At 52.0% G+C, this 18,983-nt stretch overlaps 1 protein-coding gene across 4 annotated transcripts in view; it reads left to right on the top strand.

The window, feature by feature from the left end:
• OLFML2B (olfactomedin like 2B) overlaps nucleotides 1-18,321 on the top strand; it is a 38,284-nt gene extending 19,963 nt beyond the window's left edge. The window contains exons 6-9 of one of the 4 annotated variants that reach the window (XM_004479696.5): nucleotides 3,821-4,052; nucleotides 5,966-6,478; nucleotides 16,510-16,710; nucleotides 17,238-18,321. In XM_004479696.5, the coding sequence (XP_004479753.1) occupies nucleotides 3,821-4,052; nucleotides 5,966-6,478; nucleotides 16,510-16,710; nucleotides 17,238-17,839 (1,548 nt within the window). In that variant the 3' untranslated portion in view covers nucleotides 17,840-18,321. The remainder of the gene's footprint in view (nucleotides 1-3,820; nucleotides 4,053-5,965; nucleotides 6,479-16,509; nucleotides 16,711-17,237) is intronic. The other 3 variants (XM_004479697.5, XM_004479698.5, XM_004479699.5) reach the window with 3 other exon arrangements.
• Nucleotides 18,322-18,983: the final 662 nt, after the last annotated feature.

The raw sequence follows: 18,983 nt of genomic DNA, 5'->3' as shown, positions 1-18,983 counted from the left end.
GTGTTTGGGCTTGGCTGTTTATTTTCAGGGTATTTGCTGATGATGTCGGGTTGCTCAGAATGACGAGTGGCAATTTCTCGGAGGCTCTCTCCAGGAAGATTCGTGCTTGGAGGGTTGGCAGGGGGCTCTGGGGGCTGGGTTGGGAGTGGAGAGGGCAGGGTGGGAGTGGAAACATGTTGACGTCATGCAGCAGATTCTTGGATTAACAGAGAGAGGAAATCAAAGGCTGGTGGGGGCCGCTGCTGCCCAGTGCAGCCTGTCGCCAGTGAATCCATGGAAATTATATGTTCTCTGGCAAAGGCTGGCCGTGGTCTTGCTCCATCTCCTTGGCTGGGAGAAAGAACTGCAGTTCCTGCCTGTCCCTGAGAGCCTAGAATTAAAGACAGTTCCTGGGGTTTGCCACGAAGAAATGACAACCTGCTTTTGCAATGCAGGGAAAACCAGGGTCCGGCAATTAGGTGCCCCCAGAGTCTGAGTCAGGGCCTGTGGCCGGGACCTTCTGCCAGCCTCTCAGGCAGCTCATTCCAGTGGGAAATGAGGGATCCCCCAAGTCTGCTGGGCGGTCGCCAGTCCATGGCCCCAAAGACCTGGGGATATAGATGAGTTTCTGGAAGACAAGCCAGTCAGTCCCTTGGTCACGGCTGTGAGTACTGTGGCTCAGTGCGAGGACGAGCCCAGGCAGCCTCAGGTCTGCTCCATATCTGTGACTTAATCCGTCCTCCTCTCAGCTCCTGAATTGATTGACCTTCAACCACATGACTCAATCTCTCTGAGCCTCTGTTTCCTCAGCTGTAAAATGTGGTAATGATATCTACCTTGCCCAGTTGTTGTAAGGGTTAAAAATAACATAAGGAACGTGTCTGGCCCTACTAGGTGCTCACAGAAGTACCATCACCGCCAACCACGTTTCCCCTGCGCTTCTAGGTGAGGTCAACTCACCAGCAAGGTCAGGGAATGGAGGGAGAGGCAGGTGGCAGGAGTGGGACTGTTTAGGGCACAGACAGGCAGCTCTGCGGCCGCTGCCTGGGGACGCTGGCTTCCAGAAGGGGATCCCTTGTCTTCCAGGAGTCAATGCACTGTGTGCTGTGGAGAGAGCGATGCATGTCTTGGAACTGCCTTATGTATCGTGCCATCCAGACCAGCTCTCTTGTCATGGGAGAACGAGGACAGACTTGGGTGTGGGCTCAGGAGCAAGGATCCCGGGTTTCCTCTAGGCCAAATTTTGAAGGTCAAAACAAGAGCCTGGAGTTGTTCCCTCCAGTGCAATGTGAGGAAGTTGGCCGTAATCACTGGGTCCCTGCCAGCTAGCATTCAGTGTCCCTGAAGGTCCTGCTCCACCCCTCAGACACTGGACATCTGGGGACAGAGGTTTTGTTTCTAGTAGGCTCTGCTCTCTGAGAAGATTTCACCAAGTCTGGAGTTACAGCATTTAAAGGCAGTCACCCATCTTCTCCTGGTGAGAAGGGTTTTCTCCAAGGGTGGGTGGCCCCAGAGAGCTTGGTCTTCATTCTTTGGCTCATTCTTTGGCTCCTTGTGAGAGCGAGGCTGGGCCACACTCCCCTTCACTCTCCACACACTTGCTGGTGGAGCCCCTGCCCCTTAGGAGCCGGACCTGCCTGCGGGTGGCCCTGACTTCGAGCACAGCCAGCTTGCAGGCCCTGCTCCCACAGTCCTTCACTTTTAAAGGCGGGCACTTGTGATCCCAGGTAGGGGCCATGACTGAACAGACCAAGACAGGACCTAGAGACCCTGCCACACTGTGGACACAAGAGGTCAGTCCTTGGGCAGTGCTCTGTGGAGGATAGTGTGGTCCTTCTATGCGACAGCAACTGTCCCCATGAGGTTCCCATAGTGCCATCAAGATGCCCAGGTACCAGGTCACAAGCCTGCCTCTGATACCCAGAGACCAGTTCATGAGCATCTACACCCGTGCCAGTCACAAAGTGTGGATGGTTCCTCAGGATTTGTTGTGATTAAAAAAATTAATCTAACAAGTATTAAGGAGCATCCACCCTGCAGGAACCAAAGATGAGCAAGAGGTGGTCTGTGCTCTTCCAGTTTCTCTGTCTACAGAGACAACACCCATAAATAATGCCAATGGAGCAGACTGGGATAGGTGCTATAATAGCACAGACTTGTATCTGTTGTGTTCAGCATTGGATAGCCGGGCTAAATCCAGTGCTTTAAATGACAGAGGACTTTGTTCTTCTTTCATGTAGAAGAGCTCTAGAGACAGGCAGTCCAGGGCTGGTATGCTTAACTCCAAGATGGTATTCATAACTTCGATCCTCAAAATCCCCTCATGGTCTCTATTGTTGCTCAGTTCCAGCCATCCTGTCTACACTTCGGGTCAGAGAAATAAAGAAAAGTATAAAAGATTCCTCCTAACTTAGCCTCTCTTTTAAGATACTTTCCCATCAACTTCCACCTATATTGACCAGAACTTAGTCCCATGGTCATTCCCATAAAATCAGGCACCTATTTGTAAGGAAGGAGGAGCAGGGGATGTGAGCAGTATATTAGAAATCTCTGCCACCAAAGTACAAAGTAAGGATTGGGTAGAAAAGATGAATTCTGGCAGTATTTCTTTGGAGACCTGAGATTTTAGCAGGGCTCGAAAAGTAGATATATGGGGAAGAGAATGTCCTTCCTGATGGAGAAAAGAGTCTGAGCAAAGACCAGCTGTACCAGGAGAGCCAAGAGGCTCTGCAGTCAGCCAAGTGACTGGAGCATGGAGAGCATTTGGGGAGGGATTGGGGGTGGGGGGCAGGAGAAAAGGCACTGAGCTAGGTCAAGGTCCTTTTATTTTTTTTAAAGATTGATTTATTTATTTCTCCTCCCCCCCTCCATTGTCTGCTCTCTGTGTCCATCTGCTGTGTGTTCTTCTGTGTCTACTTGTATTCTCATTAGGCGGCTTTGGGAACTGATCCTGAGACCTTCCAGGGTGGGAGAGAGGCAACCATTCTCTTGCGCCTCTTCAGCTCCCTGGTCTGCTGCATCTTTTATCATTTCTCCTCTGTGTCTCTTTCTGTTGCATCATCCTACTGTGCCAGCTCTCCGTGTGGGCCAGCACTCCATGTGGGCCAGCTCACCACATGGGCCAGCTTGCCTTTACCAGGAGGCCCTGGTTATCGAACCCTGGACCTCCTATATGGTAGATGGGAGCCCAATTGCTTGAGCCACATCTGCTTCCCTAGGATGATTTTTAAGAGTTCTAAAGGCCAGGCCAGGGACCTTGAACTGCATTCTGTATGTGGTAGGGAACCATGAAGGGGTTTGGAGCAGGGGAATGGTGTGCTTTAGGAAGCCCATTCTGGTTGCTGGACAAGCAGTCATGCTTCATCCTGGGCTGGTGGGCATTTTTGTTCTCGGGCTTCATGTCCCAACCTGGCACACTTCCCCACACACACAGCCCTCTGGAGACAACTTTTATCTGCGTTAAGCTGGCAGCATCCCTGCGCCGTAGCTGAGAGGAGAGCCATGTTTGTTGGTCAGTAGGGGGTGAAGGCATAGCTTCTGGAGCCACAGTGCCCTGGGTTCAACTCCTGCCTCTACCACTTACCTGCTATAAGACCTTAAGGGATTCACTTAACTCTTCTGTGCCTCAGTTTCCTCATCTATAAATGGGGATGATCAAAATAGTTCCTACCTCACAGGACTGATGAGAAGATTAAATGAGTGATAAACAGTGCCTGGCACTTAGGAAGTGCATAGGAAATGATTAGCTGCTGTTAGGATGGTGGTCTTTGTCCAGCCTTGTCCCCACCTGGCCTCAGCCTCTCTGATCGGTGACCTGACCGTCCCTTGTGTCCCCTCTGAGTTGCAGTACGAGGAGCGGTTTCTGCAGGAAGAAACCGTGTCCCAGCAGATCAACTCCATTGAGCTCCTGCAGACGCGACCCCTGGCCCCGCCTGAGGTGGTGAGGTCCCAGCGGCCCCTGCAGAGGCAGGTCCACCTGAGGGGCCGGCCGGCCTCCAAGCCCACCGTCATCCGGGGCATCACCTACTACAAAGCCAAGGACCCTGAGGAGGAGAACAACATCGAGGAGCGGCGTGAGTTGGGGTCAGCAGGGCTGCCCAGAGACGGGGCAGGGAGGGAGTCGCCAACCGAACCCTGGGGCCGGGGGCCGGTGGGGTTGGATCTCCTGTGAGCCCGATTCCCCACTGAAGGCCGATGGCTGCTGCGGCCCCCGAGAGCCTGTGCGGTCACCTGAGAATTCCCTGCAGAGTTAACAAGTTAGCCAGAGTTCTGACTGCATTTTCTCTCAACTTGCTGAGTGGCCTTGGGCAAGTCACCTGACTTCTCTGGGCCTCATCTGCAAAATGGGGGCTTGCAGAAGACCATGTGGCAGGGCCTGGCCAAGCTAGAAGGGAGCTCAGTGCCCTCAGTTCCAGACCTCCCATCTGCACAGGAGGAAATCGAGGCTTGGAGGTGGGAATGGCTTTCTCGGGGCCCCACGGTCGCCTTCTCCTGCTGTTTCTCTCTACCTCCCTGCGCATACCCAAAGGCCCTGGGCTTCCTGTCTGAGACAGTCCACCACGTCCCCTTTTATCTCCATCCGTCTTATTTTTTCACAGAAAATGAATTATCCCTCTCCCCATCGTCCTCTTGTGTCCTGTGTCGTCCTCCTCCTGTGTGCCTTCTTGCCACCTGCCTCCTCTGCTTTCCTTCTGTCTGTTCCCTGCCCAGAACCCCCCGGGGACCCGCCGCTTCTTGCCCCTTCCCCACTCCTGCCCTGGTGGGCTGCCTCCTGACTTGAGTCCCTGCCTCTGCCTTTGCCTCCTTACAGTTTATTCTCCACCCGTAGTGTTGAGAATAGTGTCATCATTTTGCCTGTTTTTCACGGTGTTTGTCTTTTTGTGTTATCCATTTGTGTTTGCGGGAGTTTAAAAGATTATATTCTAGATACAAGTCCTTTGTCACTCCTATGCATTGCAAGAATTTTCTCCTCATCTCTGGCTCGCCTTTTCAGTTTCTTAACGCTATCTATAATGAGCAGATGAAGTGCAATTTATCTGTATTTCTTTTGTGGTTAGTACTCTATGTGTCCTTCTCAGAAATCTTTGCCTTCCCACATCCCTTCTCCGCTCAAAACCTTGCAACTTCCCCCATTTCACTCAGAATAAAAGTAAGGTCCATACACAGCCCCAGCCCTGCTTGGCCTGGCTCCCTGTTCCTTCTCTGACCTCATGTCCTGTTAGCTCCTCCACCTCCCGCCTCACCACACACACACCTGCTGCTTCACCCACACTGCCCTCCTCCTGCTCCTCAGCCTTGCCAGGCATGCCCTGGCCTCAGGGCCTTTGCACAGCTGTCAAGTCCACCTGGACCACTCTTCCCCCAGACGTCCCCTAGCTTAGTCCTTCATCTCCTTCAGGCCTCTGCTCTTATCCATCTTGATGAGTGCCATCCTTACCACTTTCTTTTTTACTGCATGTTTCTCTTCCCTCCTCAGTTCTCTGGACCTTCTTTAACCTATTCTACTTTTTCTCCCCCATAGCACCTCCAAACATACTGTACATCTATTTATTGCTTAGTGTCTCCCTGACAAGATAAAGCCTCATGAGGGCAGGGATCTTTGTCTTGCCCACTATCGTTGTCTGTGCTCCCCAAATATGTGGTGGATAAGTGGATGGCACACTACCTCCCAGCCATCAGGCGTGCTGGCCCATGGCTCTGCATCCTCAGAGATGCCAACAGCGACACCTGCGTCCTGAGGCAAGTCTTGCAACAGTCCATTCGGAGATACTTGGGAAATACAATTCCCGTCTCCCTGTGTTCCTTTCCACCTTCTTCCAGCCTTCCTACTTCTAAAATCCCAACTGGGCTCCATCTCTAAAACAGGGTGTCACGTTGAAAAAAGAAAACCTTGTTTTCATCTGCAAAAATACCACATTCTTTTGGTCATCTGAAGGCTGTTCCTCTCTCTTCACACGCTGCACATGAACCTTGTGTTTGTGTCCAGATGACGCGTTTTTCAGCGGTGACAACAGTGTGGATTTACTGATTGAAGATCAGCTGCTGAGACACGACAACCTGCAGACCGGCGCCCCCCGTAAGCTGGCAGCCACCCGTCCTGGAATTGCTGTGACGACAGACCGGACCACACCCCTGTCCCCTGCTCTGCCGGAATCCTCAACCTCAGCTCCCGGCGTCTCCAACCCGCCCTTCTCTGCCTCGGTTGAACACCTCCCAACCACGCTCCAAGCCACCTCCGGGTCTCCAGCCCCCACGGGGGAGGCAGTCCTTCAACCTTCCACGCAGGTGCCAGCTACCACCGTGGCACAGACAGCCACCCAGCCACCTCCAGCCTCGGCTTCCCCGGCGGTGGTGCCTGGGGACACAGTTATGGAAACTGCCCACCCCACCCCAGCGCCCATCACCACGGTTGGGGCAGATGTTATTGCCGGGCAGGGTACAATCCCCGCCAGCCCCACCCTGGGCCCGGAGGAAGAAGATGACATCCGGAATGTCATAGGTGAGTTGACCCTACCTGGCCTTAGGTCTGCTCCTGGCCAACTCGGCTAAAAGGTTGAGCATGGGAATGGGTTGAGAGGGGAGGAGGGAGCCAGGTGGTCAAACTTCCTCATACGGATGAATAGGGTTTCGTTCTGCCTTTGGCCAATGGATGGCTTTTTTTTTTTAATTTTATTTTATTTATTCATTTTATTAAAAATATTACATTCAAAAAATATGAGGTCCCCATTCACCCCCACTGCCCCCACCCCACCACTCCCCCCACAGTAACACTCTCCCCCATCATCATGACACATCCATTGCATCTGGTGAGTACATCTCTGGGCATCACTGCACCCCATGGCCTGTGGTCCACATCATAGCCCACACTCTCCCACGTTCCATCTAGTGGGCCATGGGAGGACATACAACGTCCGGCAATTGTCCCTGGAGCACCACCCAGGATGACTCCAAGTCCCGAAAATGCCTCCACATCTCTTTTAATAGTAGAGAGATGCACAGTCAACGTTAACCTCTAGGATTTATGTATTCAAAATGTGCAAGTGACAAGACTGGGAGCCTCCTTTTTCTAAAAATATGTATCAATTAATGGAGCCAAGCTCTTACCATCATTAATTAAACATTTGTCAAGTCTTTTCTGTTTATGAGGCTTTGTGATGGGTAATAGTGTATTTAGAGATAACTCGGTCAAGTTTTCTGTAATAAGTGTACCAGGCCATGGCATAACAAGGAATTATTATTGGAGGGAAGAAATCCCAGAATAATGGCAGAGTGGGAGCAGGGAAATAACTGGTGAAAAGGGGTCCCGGGACAAAAGTCTCACAAACCTCGGTCTGGAGTAAGCTGAGCAAGGAGTACGTTTGGAGCCAGAGAGGTGGGGGTGGGAGCAGAAAGAGTGCTTTTTCTTTTCTTTTCCTTCTGTGGTGGCAACAAGCTAATCGCAGTGCAGGAGGCAGATTCCTTGCTGCATGCATGAGCACGTTTCTGAAGCTGGGGGACCTGCTTAAGTTTCTGCAGATTGTGCTGGGCTCTGAGCAGAGCCTCCCGCCGCTGCCCCGGCTGTGGACAGCACGACTTTGTGCTCTTGGGGCTGCAGCCCTGGGGCCAGCCCGCCGCCTCTCCCATTGCCCTGGGAGTGAGCCTCAGGTCTCCGGGACGCTGTATCTCCACTGCCTCAGCCAAGTTTTACCGCCACACCTCTGCGCGCTGCGCGTGGCTGAAATACTCACGGTGAAGACAGGCGACAAGGGAGACCCACACACCTTGTAAGTCCACAGGCAACCGTCTTTGCCATTCCAGGAGCCTCTGCCGTCGGTCCCCGTAACTCACCTCCAACCTGGGTCCCAGCACCCAGAGCCTCTCCCCAGCCTCCCTTCCCTGCGTTTTGCTAAAGCAGGCTTGTCTGATGTAACTCTGAAACATGCACCTTTCCGGGGCTCTTAGGACTCCGCCCCCTCCAGCAGCCAGACAGATGCTAATGCCACACAGGCAGGAGAAAGCCTCTGGCAGCCTTTTACCTGGTGGTGGGAGCTAGGTGGAGGGAGACATTTTCTCTTAGTACTTGTAGCTGTTTGATATGGTTATGAATTCCAAGAATAGATACTGTTTGTAATCTGGTCTGTACCTGGGCATGATTAAGTTATGATTAGGGCTTTGATTGGGCCACATCATTAGGGTGTTGAGGCCCCACCCCTTGGTAGGTGGGGACTCACAGATAAATGACATGGCAAGATAGAGTTGGAGGCATTTTGATGTTGGGGTTTTCTGATGTTCGAGTTTGATGCTGAAGTCTTAAGCTGGAGCCCCAAGAAGTCAGCATGCAGAGGAAAGAGAAGCAAGCCCCGGGAAGAGAGGACCTGAGCCAGAAGAACACAGAGGAATAGAGACAGCTCCTCAGACACGGCAGAAACCCCAAGGAGAGAGACAGAGCCGTTCGCCTGATAGTCTACAGCTGACCTTGTGGAGAGAGGCAAAGCCTAGAGAGCCTCATAGTCTACAGCTGTCCTTGTGGAGAAAACAGAGGCGCTGAGCCCAGAGGAGCCCAGGAAGCCTGAACCCTCACAGATGTCCACAGCCGTCTTGCTCCAACTTATGAAAATAGACTTTGGTGAGGGAAGTAACGTATGCTTTCTGGAAGTAACTGTAAGTTCCTATCCCAAATAAATACCCTTCATAAAAACCAACCAATTTCTGGTATTTTGCATCAGCACCCCTTCGGCTGACTAATACAGTACTCAGTATTCTATTCGACCAGAATAACATCATCATGTGGAGGATGTAAGTCAGGTTCTATGTCTTCTTCAAGGTTCTGCTTAAAAACCAGCCTGTAGAATTTTTCAAAGGGACCTGGGCTCTTACCTCTTGCGTCCACCACAGGAAAAAAAGCACAGCAACATGGACACGGATGTAGGGTTTTCAGATGCAAAAGGGTTAAAAGAGGGGGTGGCACAGAGAAGAACAAAGGTTTGGCTGTTCAGGCGATGTGGAAATTTGGCAAGTTGCTTGTTTTCAGGAATCATTTTTAATCGTTTTTCGCTGTCAAGTGCCTCCTTCAGGCTAGTGTTTGGTGTGGAAGGGATTTCCTTCCTGGGAACCTTTTCTGGAGAACCTTTCTTCCTGGCAGAGTAAGGCCACGATGTGCTGACATCTTCTAGTCGTTGGTTAAATTAAAGTCATCTGGCTGAAACAGACACAGGCTACTGATTTGCTGTCCGGTGAAAGTTTATTTACTGTTGATGAGTCTGGAAAGTTTGATTTTTGAGCTATTTAAGATGTGGTTTTAAATGGTACTCCTTTTAGAAGGAATGAAGGAATGTCTTATCCCAGGGTTTCCAAACCTGGTTTTGTGATGTCTTAAAATGTCTCCCATTATCCTCAGGGAAGTTTTAAAATTCCTAGACCAACTCTAAAAACAAGTACCTCACAATTGGTTTCTCACTGTGAAAGCAAACATTTGGCGGGAGGGTAGCCCCAGGATGGGGAGAGGAAAGGAGCTGCCCGTGGTGGTGGGAGCAGGCGTGTGAAGGGAAGACCTCGGTGAGCCGCCCACAACCTCCTGCTTCCAGCAGCCCTGGGCCGGGAGAGTCTGCTCCGGCTCCTGCAAGGGGATGGGACTGCTATGCCACGCAGCTAGGGCTTTGCAGATTCCCAGGCTTTCACAGCTGCAATCCCTGATGTGATTTTTAGAAGGAGCTGTTTTGGGGTTGGGGGTGGGAGGTGGGGTGGAACAGAGGACAGTCAGAATTATGACAATTCCAGAGAGGGTGTGTCTCATATTTGAATCTAGGAAAGGTCGTGCTCGGTGAAGGAAGTCTCCCCCTTAACAGTCCCGGGCTTGGCCGGCCGCTCTGGCTGTGGGTGAGGCGGCTTCGTGTCAGGGGGCTGGTCTGAGGCAGCCTGAGGCAGCTGCCACAGGCAGGGCTGGCGCTTTCCAAGGTCTCCACAGCACCCAGAATGTTTGCAGCCGGCTGCCTTATTCCACTCGACAGGCACCTGCCCCCGGATGACTTCAAGACTCACTCTGGGTTCAGTCGCTTCGCTGGCTTCCCCCACCCCAAACCACTTAGGAATTCAGTCATCTTATAGCACAGGGAACTTGGGCCCTGGGATTGAGAATGTAAAGTGGAGACGTTCTTTGGAAGTGGAGGAGAAATAGAGTGTAAGCCTCTTCTGCAAGAAGAAAGAGTCCAGCCCCTGATTCATTCAGCGCCACTCTAGGCTGGGCTGGAAAGATCCAGAGGGAGTGAGAGCTGGTGCCTTCCTTAAAGGAGCTGACTGACGGGAGGGGAGCAGGCAGGTGAGCTCAGGTGGCAGAGTGTGGGTGAAGCTGGCAGGGGAGGAGGAGCGGTCCTGGGGAGGTGGTATCCATCCGTCTGTCCTGCTCCATCTTGAAGGGTGGTCATGAGCTCACAAGGCTCACAGGACCCCATGTGCCCAGGTGGGTGTGGGGAATTGCAGGGAGCCCCTTGGTACTGGTGTGGGCACATCGGGGGGAGTGGTAGGATTCTTGGAAAGGGAGGTGGGGGGCCAGTGATGAAGAGTGAGAAGTCAGGACTTAATTCTAAAAGTGATAGGGTGGATTCTAAACATGGGACAGTATTCAGATTTGACTAATTAAAGAAAAGCAGATGATGTGTTGAGCTGTAGGTGTCGGGGTGCAAAGGTGACTGAGGCAGGGTCCCTGCCCTGCAGTCATGTACAGTCTTGTCTGTGAGACTTACACATAAACAAAGTTTCCACTCAGGTTGGGGAGCCCTGGGATGAAGGAATGTGTAGGAGGGTGCCGTCAAGGAGAGGCCGTAACAGGGGTCCTTGGTCATTCATGTTTTCTAGAATGTCATTGCCTTCTTTCTGAGTTCAAAGCAAATACTGGTTCAGATTCAAATGGAAAGCATGGCCTCGGGGCCTTGAGCACCCATTTACTCAATGGTGGAGCCAACACACTTTCCTTGGACTCCCTTTGAGTCTAGTGAGTGCACCTGGAATTCTGTGCCTATGGGGCATAGCAAATCTATAGGCAAATGGACAGCCAGAAAGAGAATATCATGTTCTCTTCTGCTCAGGTGTGTGTTCCATTCCCCTCCCTGTTAGACTTCACTTATAAAACACAAGTTTAAAATGAAAAGTTTCAGGAATTTCAGGACGGCAAGAGCAGAGAGTGAATCCAAGCACGGGCCCTTTGTGCGTGGGTCCTGTGTGACTGCACCTGGGTACACCCAGCAGGCTGGCCCTGAGCACAGCACCTGGGAGGGGCAGAAGAGCTCAAGGTAGCAGCCTGAGGCTGAATTCACCCCGGGATGTGCCATTGCATTTTTGAACTTGAATGTCTTCGGGTAGGGCCCTCTTCCAGTCCACCACAGTCCCTGTGGCCACTTCTTGTTTCACGCTCAGCCTGCTTCATGCGTTTTCAGTTCCTGCCTGGCCCCTGGGGGCATTTGAGCTTGAGAACTCTGAATGAAGGGAGATGCCAAGAAGCAATAGTGGAGGTGCAGGAGGGGCCAGTGTGCTAGGCTAAGGTCCTTGGGCTTCACACAGTAATTGGTGATGGGAGTTAATCATGGGTTTAAGCAGATGTGCATCTGGCAGCTTGGGGACCACTGGGCAGGACAGTTAGAAGGAGGCAGAGGTGAGCCAGAGAGCCCAAATGGTGTAATCGGAGTGACAGAGGCAAAGGCAGTGAGGTCTAAACTGTGTCACAGAGGTGGAGGGAAAGGACCAGAGAGATGAAAGATGTAGGAGACAGAATGGATGCGGCTCAGCGGCCAGAGCTTGGGTGAAGGAGAAGGGGACGCCAGGGAGGATGTTTTTGGTTTCTGGCCTGGTTAATGGGTGGTGTGCCATGTCCTGCTCTAGGACAACCCACACAGGCTGTGAACTGAAGTGCATAAATTCCGTTTTTAATCCCCTAAGTTTGAGGAACCTCCAGTCTACCCAGGAGAAAAATGCCTGGGTGGCGATTGGATGCCTGGTGCTCAGAAACAAGGTCTGGGCCCTGAAGACACCTTTGAGAGTCCTCAGTGAGAGCTGAGGTTGTCCAGTGACCATGGGAGTAACGAGAAGAGAAGAGGCCGACAGTGGAGCTCTACAGGAGGCCATTTAGTAGGTGGGCAGAAGAAGACAAACCAGGCAAAGGGATGGAGAAGGCCGGCTGGGGAGTTGGCATGTGAAAACCAAGGGGGAGGAACTCTCCGGAAGTGATTCGTGGATGGGGGGGAGGGGGAGCTAAGCTGGGGGAGGCGATCCCTGGATGGGGGGGGGGGGGGGGGGAAGAACAGGGCGGTCCCCAGTTCAGACCGAAAGAGAGGCTTGCCTAAAATAAAAGGACTGGGAAGAATCCCCTGGACTGGACAATGCACGAGCATCGGGTGCGTTGAAGGCAGCAGCCAACTTTGAAGGGCTTGGGAAGGGTTGACATTACAGAAAAGTGGGGAGAGGACACGGCTCCTGAGGACCCTGAGGGGAGGCTCGCCTGGTGAAGGTCACAGCTAAGAGCGGGGGAGGGTCTGGTTTGATGAGTTCTTTTTTTAAGAAGGGTGAGCTTTGAGCAAAGTTTATATGCTGAGGGAAAAGAGCCCCTTCTTGCCAGACCTTGCTGACCTTTGACATGGGGCCGACCTGCCCCTATTTTTGAAAAGGAAGTGAATTAATGCACAGAAGGGCTTAGTAGATGTTAGCTGTCAGCATCACTGTCCTCCTTTGCAGTGCTTTGGGAAAAACTTCTAGGATGAATAGCAGATGACGCTCTCTTTTCTGCAGCTCCCTCTGAACTGTCTCTCTTCTATCTCTCATTACTCTCCAAGAGGCATACACACTCAGTGTCCTCTCTCAGAGGCTGAAGTTTGCTGCCAAGAGCGGAAACGTCTGAACAGCCCCAGATTCTCAGGCCATGATGATGTGTCTGCGTCTGTGGTTCACTGATGTTCCCCTCTTTGTCTTTAAAATGCACCCGTCTGTCCTGACATTACTGCCGTGTTGGCAGGTGTTTGTTCTACCTGAGGGCGTGTGGAACTCCGTCCTGGGGTCCTGAGTTTCAGGGCTGTGAGGCTGCAAGCTGGGGCTCCCGTATTCCTACAGAATAAGGATGCTGGTCCTTACCTGAGAAGGGGACTCCATCAGTGTCAGTTTCCTATTACAGCCTTAACAAATTATCTTAAATGTAAAACAATAGAGACTTATTCTTCTATTGTCCTGGAGGCCAGAAGTCCAAAATGAGACTCACGGGGCTTAAGCCAAGACATCAGCAGAGCCGGCCTTTCTGGAGGCTCCAGGGAGAACCTGTTCCTTGCCCTCCGGTGGCTGCTGAGACTAAGTCACGTAGTGTTTCCCCGGCTGGCAGCCACAGCACTCCAGTTCTGCTTCCATGTACCTTCCCTTTTCCTCTTCTGTAGTTGCATCTTCCCCTGGCTCCCTCTTATAATCCAGGGGATAATGTCCCATCTCAAGCTCCTTAACTTAATCACATTTGCAAAGTCCCCGTCATCGGTCCATTAATTCACAGGTCCCAGGCAGGAGGAACTGGGTGCCTCGGGCAGCCACTGTCCCGCACCCCACCATCGTCAGGGTGGATTCTCCAAGCACTCTGTGAAGTCGCAGGGCATGTACTGTACTGATTTTACTCTGAAGAAATTAAAGTTCTGTGGCATTATAAAGGCAACACAGGTGTTGGAGTCAGAACTGGGCTTTCCTCCTAGCTTTGCCGTTTCCACATGTGAGGCTTCAGGTCATCTTCCCGTCCTCCCCAGCCTTTGTGTTTCCTCATCTGTCCCTTCCCTCCCAGGGTGGTTGGGAGGATTCAGTGAGGCAGTGTTCATAAAGCACTAAGCGCACGGGGACCCCGTGAATCAGCATCATAGCCAGAGACGTCCCGCTGAGGGTTCCAGAGACCTGTCCGGGACGGCAGGGCCACGGCTGAGCCCGGGCATCGGGGGCTCCCAGGGCCCGCTTGCAGCCCCACACTAGGGCCCCTGTCACTGCAGAGCCTTGGTGCTGAGAGGAGCCCGAGGGACTGCCTGGGTGCTCCTGGCCTCCGGAGCCAGTCTGAAGTGCACAGGTTTGATCAGAGAGGTGCCATAGCCGTGACAACCCCATTCCAAGCCCCAGTGGTTGTCATGAGCAGAAAGGCCTTGCCTCACGCGGCTGCTTGTGGGGCTGTGGGGCGGGGGCCAGGGGTGCCCCTAACAGGGAGCTGCTGTCCGCACTGGGCTTTGCCAGGGGAAGGGGCACATAGGAACACCCTCCCTGAGAGCGCGGAGGGAGAGCGGCTCTGCTGGCAGCTGGGGCCCTGCTCAGTGCCAGGAATGAGATATTTTCCATCAGACCTCTGCTGCCTGGGCTCAGCCAGAGATTTCTGTTTTATTGTCTTGAACAGATGAGCTCAGCTGGGGAATGAGGCATTGGCTGGTGGGTTCTGTTGTTTGTCTTATGGAGACTGACTCCCTCCCTGCGCTCTCAGACCTGGACCTAATAAACCCCACGCAGAGATGCTTACGCCCTGCCAACTGCACCCCACCGTGGGGCCTGCCTGGAAAACAGTGCTCATCCCGCCTCCCCGCACCGGCTGTCCCGGACCCAGGGCCGAGGCCTCCTGTCCCCTGTCCTGCCAGCTGCAGGACTCGGGCTCTTAGCCCAGACCGCTTCTGGCAGAAGCAGAGACGAACAGTGTAGAAATGGGGTGGCCTGGAATTTAGAGAACCCCGAATCCATGCCCTGTAGGTCTTTGTTTCTTTTGTCCCAGGTGAGTATCAGGGACCCAGTTATGGACATCACTGTTGTACCTCTGAGCCACCCAGTTTTGATGGTGGTGTTGGTGGGGGGAGAGGGTCCCTGCTGCCAGGATGGGCTGGGGGGTGGGGTGAAGGCAGGATTCACCTGCTTCTTCCTCTGCTCCCACCATTGCCCTCTTCCCGTCCTCTCCCTCCCGTACTCGTATGGGGACAGAAGGAACACATGCCCCGTTAGTCATGCATGATTTCAATATCATTCAGGGCCACGTTCAATAATAATACTGCCTAGTGTTTTTGTTTCCTCGGCTGCTCAAGCAAATACTATACAAATACCATTCTCACTTAAACAGTGAGAATTTAATGGCTCCTGGTTTTGAAGCCAGGAAAAAGTCCAAATTAAGGCATTGTCAAGACAATGCTTTGTGTCCCCAGACTGTGGCGCTCTGAGGCTGGCTGCTGTGATCCTTAGTCCTTGGCTCCTCTGTCACATGGCCATGCACATGGCAGCCCCTCCTGAGCGCTCAGTTCTTTTCCGACTTCTCTTGAATTTTAACTTCTTTCTTCCCATGATTTTCTCTTTATCTTTCTCAATTTCATTCTACTTAGAAAGGACTCCAGTAAAAGGATTAAGACTCATCCTGATTGACTGGGACATATTTTAAAGAAGCAGCCTCATCAAAAAGTCATACAGTGGGCTCACACCCATATGAATGGATTAGATTTGAAATTATGTTTTTCTGGGGTACATACAGCTCCAAACCACCACACCTAGTAAGCATTGCAGGCTTTAGCCTTGGTGTCAAAACTAGAATGACTCTAGTGGCCCTTTAGGGCTTCTCCTGGGCACTAGTCACTCATGGCCACACCAAAGAGCCATTCAGACATTGCTGAATTCTTGTCCCATGAAGGCAGACTTGACCTTTGAAGGAGGCTGCTACATCCAGGAAACTTGGAAACTTATGCAGGAAACTTGGTCTCATGACCCCAAAATCGCAGGTAGGGGGTCCTGGCTTCCTATCTCTGGTAGAGAAAGAGGCGTGGGCCTGAGGACAGCTGTCTAGGATCTGGGCAGGTGGGCCTCCGGGAATGGGCATCAGCAGCAGACTGGCCTTGTCTCTGCTGGAGACCTGGCCTCACAAACCTGGGGCCAAGGCCCCTTGGGATAGCACAGTGGCTGGTGCAGGGTCTGAGTTCTTGGTTATACCAGACAGCATCCTCACCGCTGGCCACACTTGTCATTCTGCTGTGTGCTTGTGCAAGTATGGAAACATCTTTTGAGTGTTTACTGTGTGCCAAGCACTTTGTGTTCTGGATATCAAGAACACAAAAAAGAGAAAAGCCCCAAACCTTTTTCCTTGGTGCTTACTTTCTGGTTAGGGGCAGATGTGGAGGGAGGAGGGATGCTCAAGAACTGTTGAGATGCAAGATGACACATCCTGTAATAGAGGTGCAATCACAGTACAGTGGGACCAAAAGAGAAGGAGCAATTGGTTTTTCAGAGGGGGTAGGGGGTATCAGAAAATAGGCTTTGGATTTTAGGTCCTGGAGGGATGAGTGTATAGATAGAGAAGTCTGAGAACAGCAGGAGCCAAGGCATGTTGGCATGAAAATCACATTAGTTGGGGGCAGAGCCTGGCTCTGTAGTAGAATAAAGGATGGACAAGAGTAGGATGAGATGATGCTGGGGAAAGGTTTGGGGTCAGTTATACAGGGCTATTAAGGCCTGCCAAGGAGCAGACTGTGGGGGATCTAGCAAAGTTTAAGGAGCGGAATTTATTAGATCTGCTTTTCTGAATGATTATTCCGACAGCACCATCTACATCTTCTCCAACAGGAAGGTGCAAAGACACACTTTCCACCATCACTGGACCCATCACCCAGAACACATATGGGCGGAATGAAGGGGCCTGGATGAAGGACCCCCTAGCCAAGGATGAGCGGATTTATGTGACGAATTATTACTATGGCAACACCCTGGTGGAGTTCCGGAACCTGGAGAACTTCAAACAAGGTATGGGCTTTGCGTTCGACTCAGGCGGCTTCTTCCCTTCTCTACTGTCCTCTGTTTTCATCTTGGCCAGTTCTCTTTGGGTAGTGACAGCACACAAGCTGGATGATACCTTCTGCAGATGGTGGAGGACTTTCCCTGGTACAGCAGGGTCTCCCTTCCACCTCTCTGTCCCTTCTTCCCAGCTCTGGGAGACAGGATGATCTGGAGTCCAGCCCAGATGACAGAAGGGCCACCTAATATTAGTGAAACACTCTCCCTTTCCTGTAGCCCTCGACGGGTGTACTGTGTCCATGTATAATAAGTAACACACTTGATCCTTGAACCAACTCATTTCCATTTGACAGAGGAGGATGCTGAGATTCAGAAAGATTAAGCAATTTGCTACCCCAAACTCAATGTGGCAGAGCCCAGGTCTCTAGACTCTTAGATGATTCTTGTCCCATCACATCAGGCTGCCCCTCACCTCACCAGCAGGTTGTCCCTATGGCATTGCTCTGAAGCCGCCTGCCTTCCCACACACCCCACAGGTCGCTGGAGCAATTCTTACAAGCTCCCCTACAGCTGGATTGGCACAGGCCATGTGGTGTACAATGGCGCCTTCTACTACAACCGGGCCTTCACCCGCAACATCATCAAGTATGACCTAAAGCAACGCTATGTGGCTGCCTGGGCCATGCTCCACGACGTGGCCTATGAAGAGGCCACCCCCTGGCAGTGGCAGGGCCACTCTGACGTGGACTTTGCCGTGGACGAGAATGGCCTGTGGCTCATCTACCCGGCCCTGGATGATGAGGGCTTCAGCCAGGAGGTCATCGTCTTGAGCAAACTCAATGCCGTGGACCTGAGCACGCAGAAGGAGACCACGTGGCGCACAGGCCTCCGGCGGAACTTCTATGGCAACTGCTTTGTCATCTGTGGGGTGCTGTACGCCGTGGACAGCTACAACCAGCGGAACGCCAACATCTCCTACGCCTTCGACACCCACACCAACACGCAGATCGTCCCCAGGCTGCTGTTTGAAAACGAGTATTCCTACACCACCCAGATAGACTACAACCCCAAGGACCGCCTGCTCTACGCCTGGGACAACGGCCACCAGGTCACTTACCACGTCATCTTCGCCTACTGACACCCCAGCCCCAGCAAGCAGAAGCTGCAGAGGGATCCTCAGCACCTTGTGGATGTGTGTGTGTGTGTGTGTGAGCGTTTGTAGGTGGGTATGTGCTGTTTAAAAATTATATATTATTTTGTGTAAGATTACAAATGGTAAAATGACAATTTGGGTCTATTTTTTTTAACATGGATTGTAGATCAATCCGTATGTGTATGTGCTGGTCTCATCCTCCACGGTTTATATTTGTGCAAATGTACTTCTCCTTTGGACCAGTAACCACCTTCCTTCTTACCCTCAACCCCTCCAGCTCCCACATCTCAACTCTAGAAAAGATTCCTTTATCTGGGTCTTGTGGGCAGATAGCACCAGGAGCAGGAGTGAGGGAGGCAAAGAAAGAAGTGCTAAGTGGTAGGGAAAAAGTGTTATGTGTTGGAGAAGTTTTAAAAAGCCAGAAAAAAATTTTTTTTAATAAAGAAGAAATTTAAAATCACCGAAAATGCCTTTAGTGTTTGCACCGATGCGTCTGGCCACGGTTGCTCCCTCTCCCTGGAGGAACCGCGGGCTGGTTTCTCCAGCACGGCTCTCAGCCTGAGCTGTGCTCCATCCGGCAGCTCCCAGTGAGGTGCCTTTCCCTTCCTGAGCGGGGGCTTCCTTACGGGGCGATTTGGAACGAGCTGATCCCAGGGTTTACTTTAATTTTGTGGTATTGGCCCCTTCATTTTTTCCTTGCTCCCCAGCTTCTTTGTTCTCTTCTGCCTTTTTCTGGCCATTTCACCCCAGATGTGGGAACCTAGTCATTCCCTAAGTGTGGCTCCACTGTCTTAGTCTCCTGTGACTCTGTAACTAATGACCACAAACTTGGGGCCTTAAACACAGAAATGTGTTCTCTCACAGTTCTGAAGGCCAGAAATCCAAAATGAGTATCCTCCTGTTTAGGCAGCAGCTGCTGCTGGGTCCCTCTGCACAGGCCTCAGACCTGCGCCCCAGGCACTGCCCGCACGGAGGTGCTGTGGCTGGTTCGCATCTCACCACTCCCCCTTCACCCTGCCGCTTCCTGTACTTACACATTTTCAAATAACACATACCCAAATGAATTCACTTGGTCTTGGGGCTAATAGGGTCAAATACCCCTCAGCAAGTGCAAATGCCTGGCAGGTTT

The sequence above is a fragment of the Dasypus novemcinctus genome, chromosome 13 (genome assembly GCF_030445035.2).
Source record: "Dasypus novemcinctus isolate mDasNov1 chromosome 13, mDasNov1.1.hap2, whole genome shotgun sequence".
NCBI lineage: Eukaryota > Metazoa > Chordata > Mammalia > Cingulata > Dasypodidae > Dasypus > Dasypus novemcinctus.
Note: the sequence above shows the minus strand (reverse complement) of the source record. Positions and strands in the feature narration are given on the sequence as shown.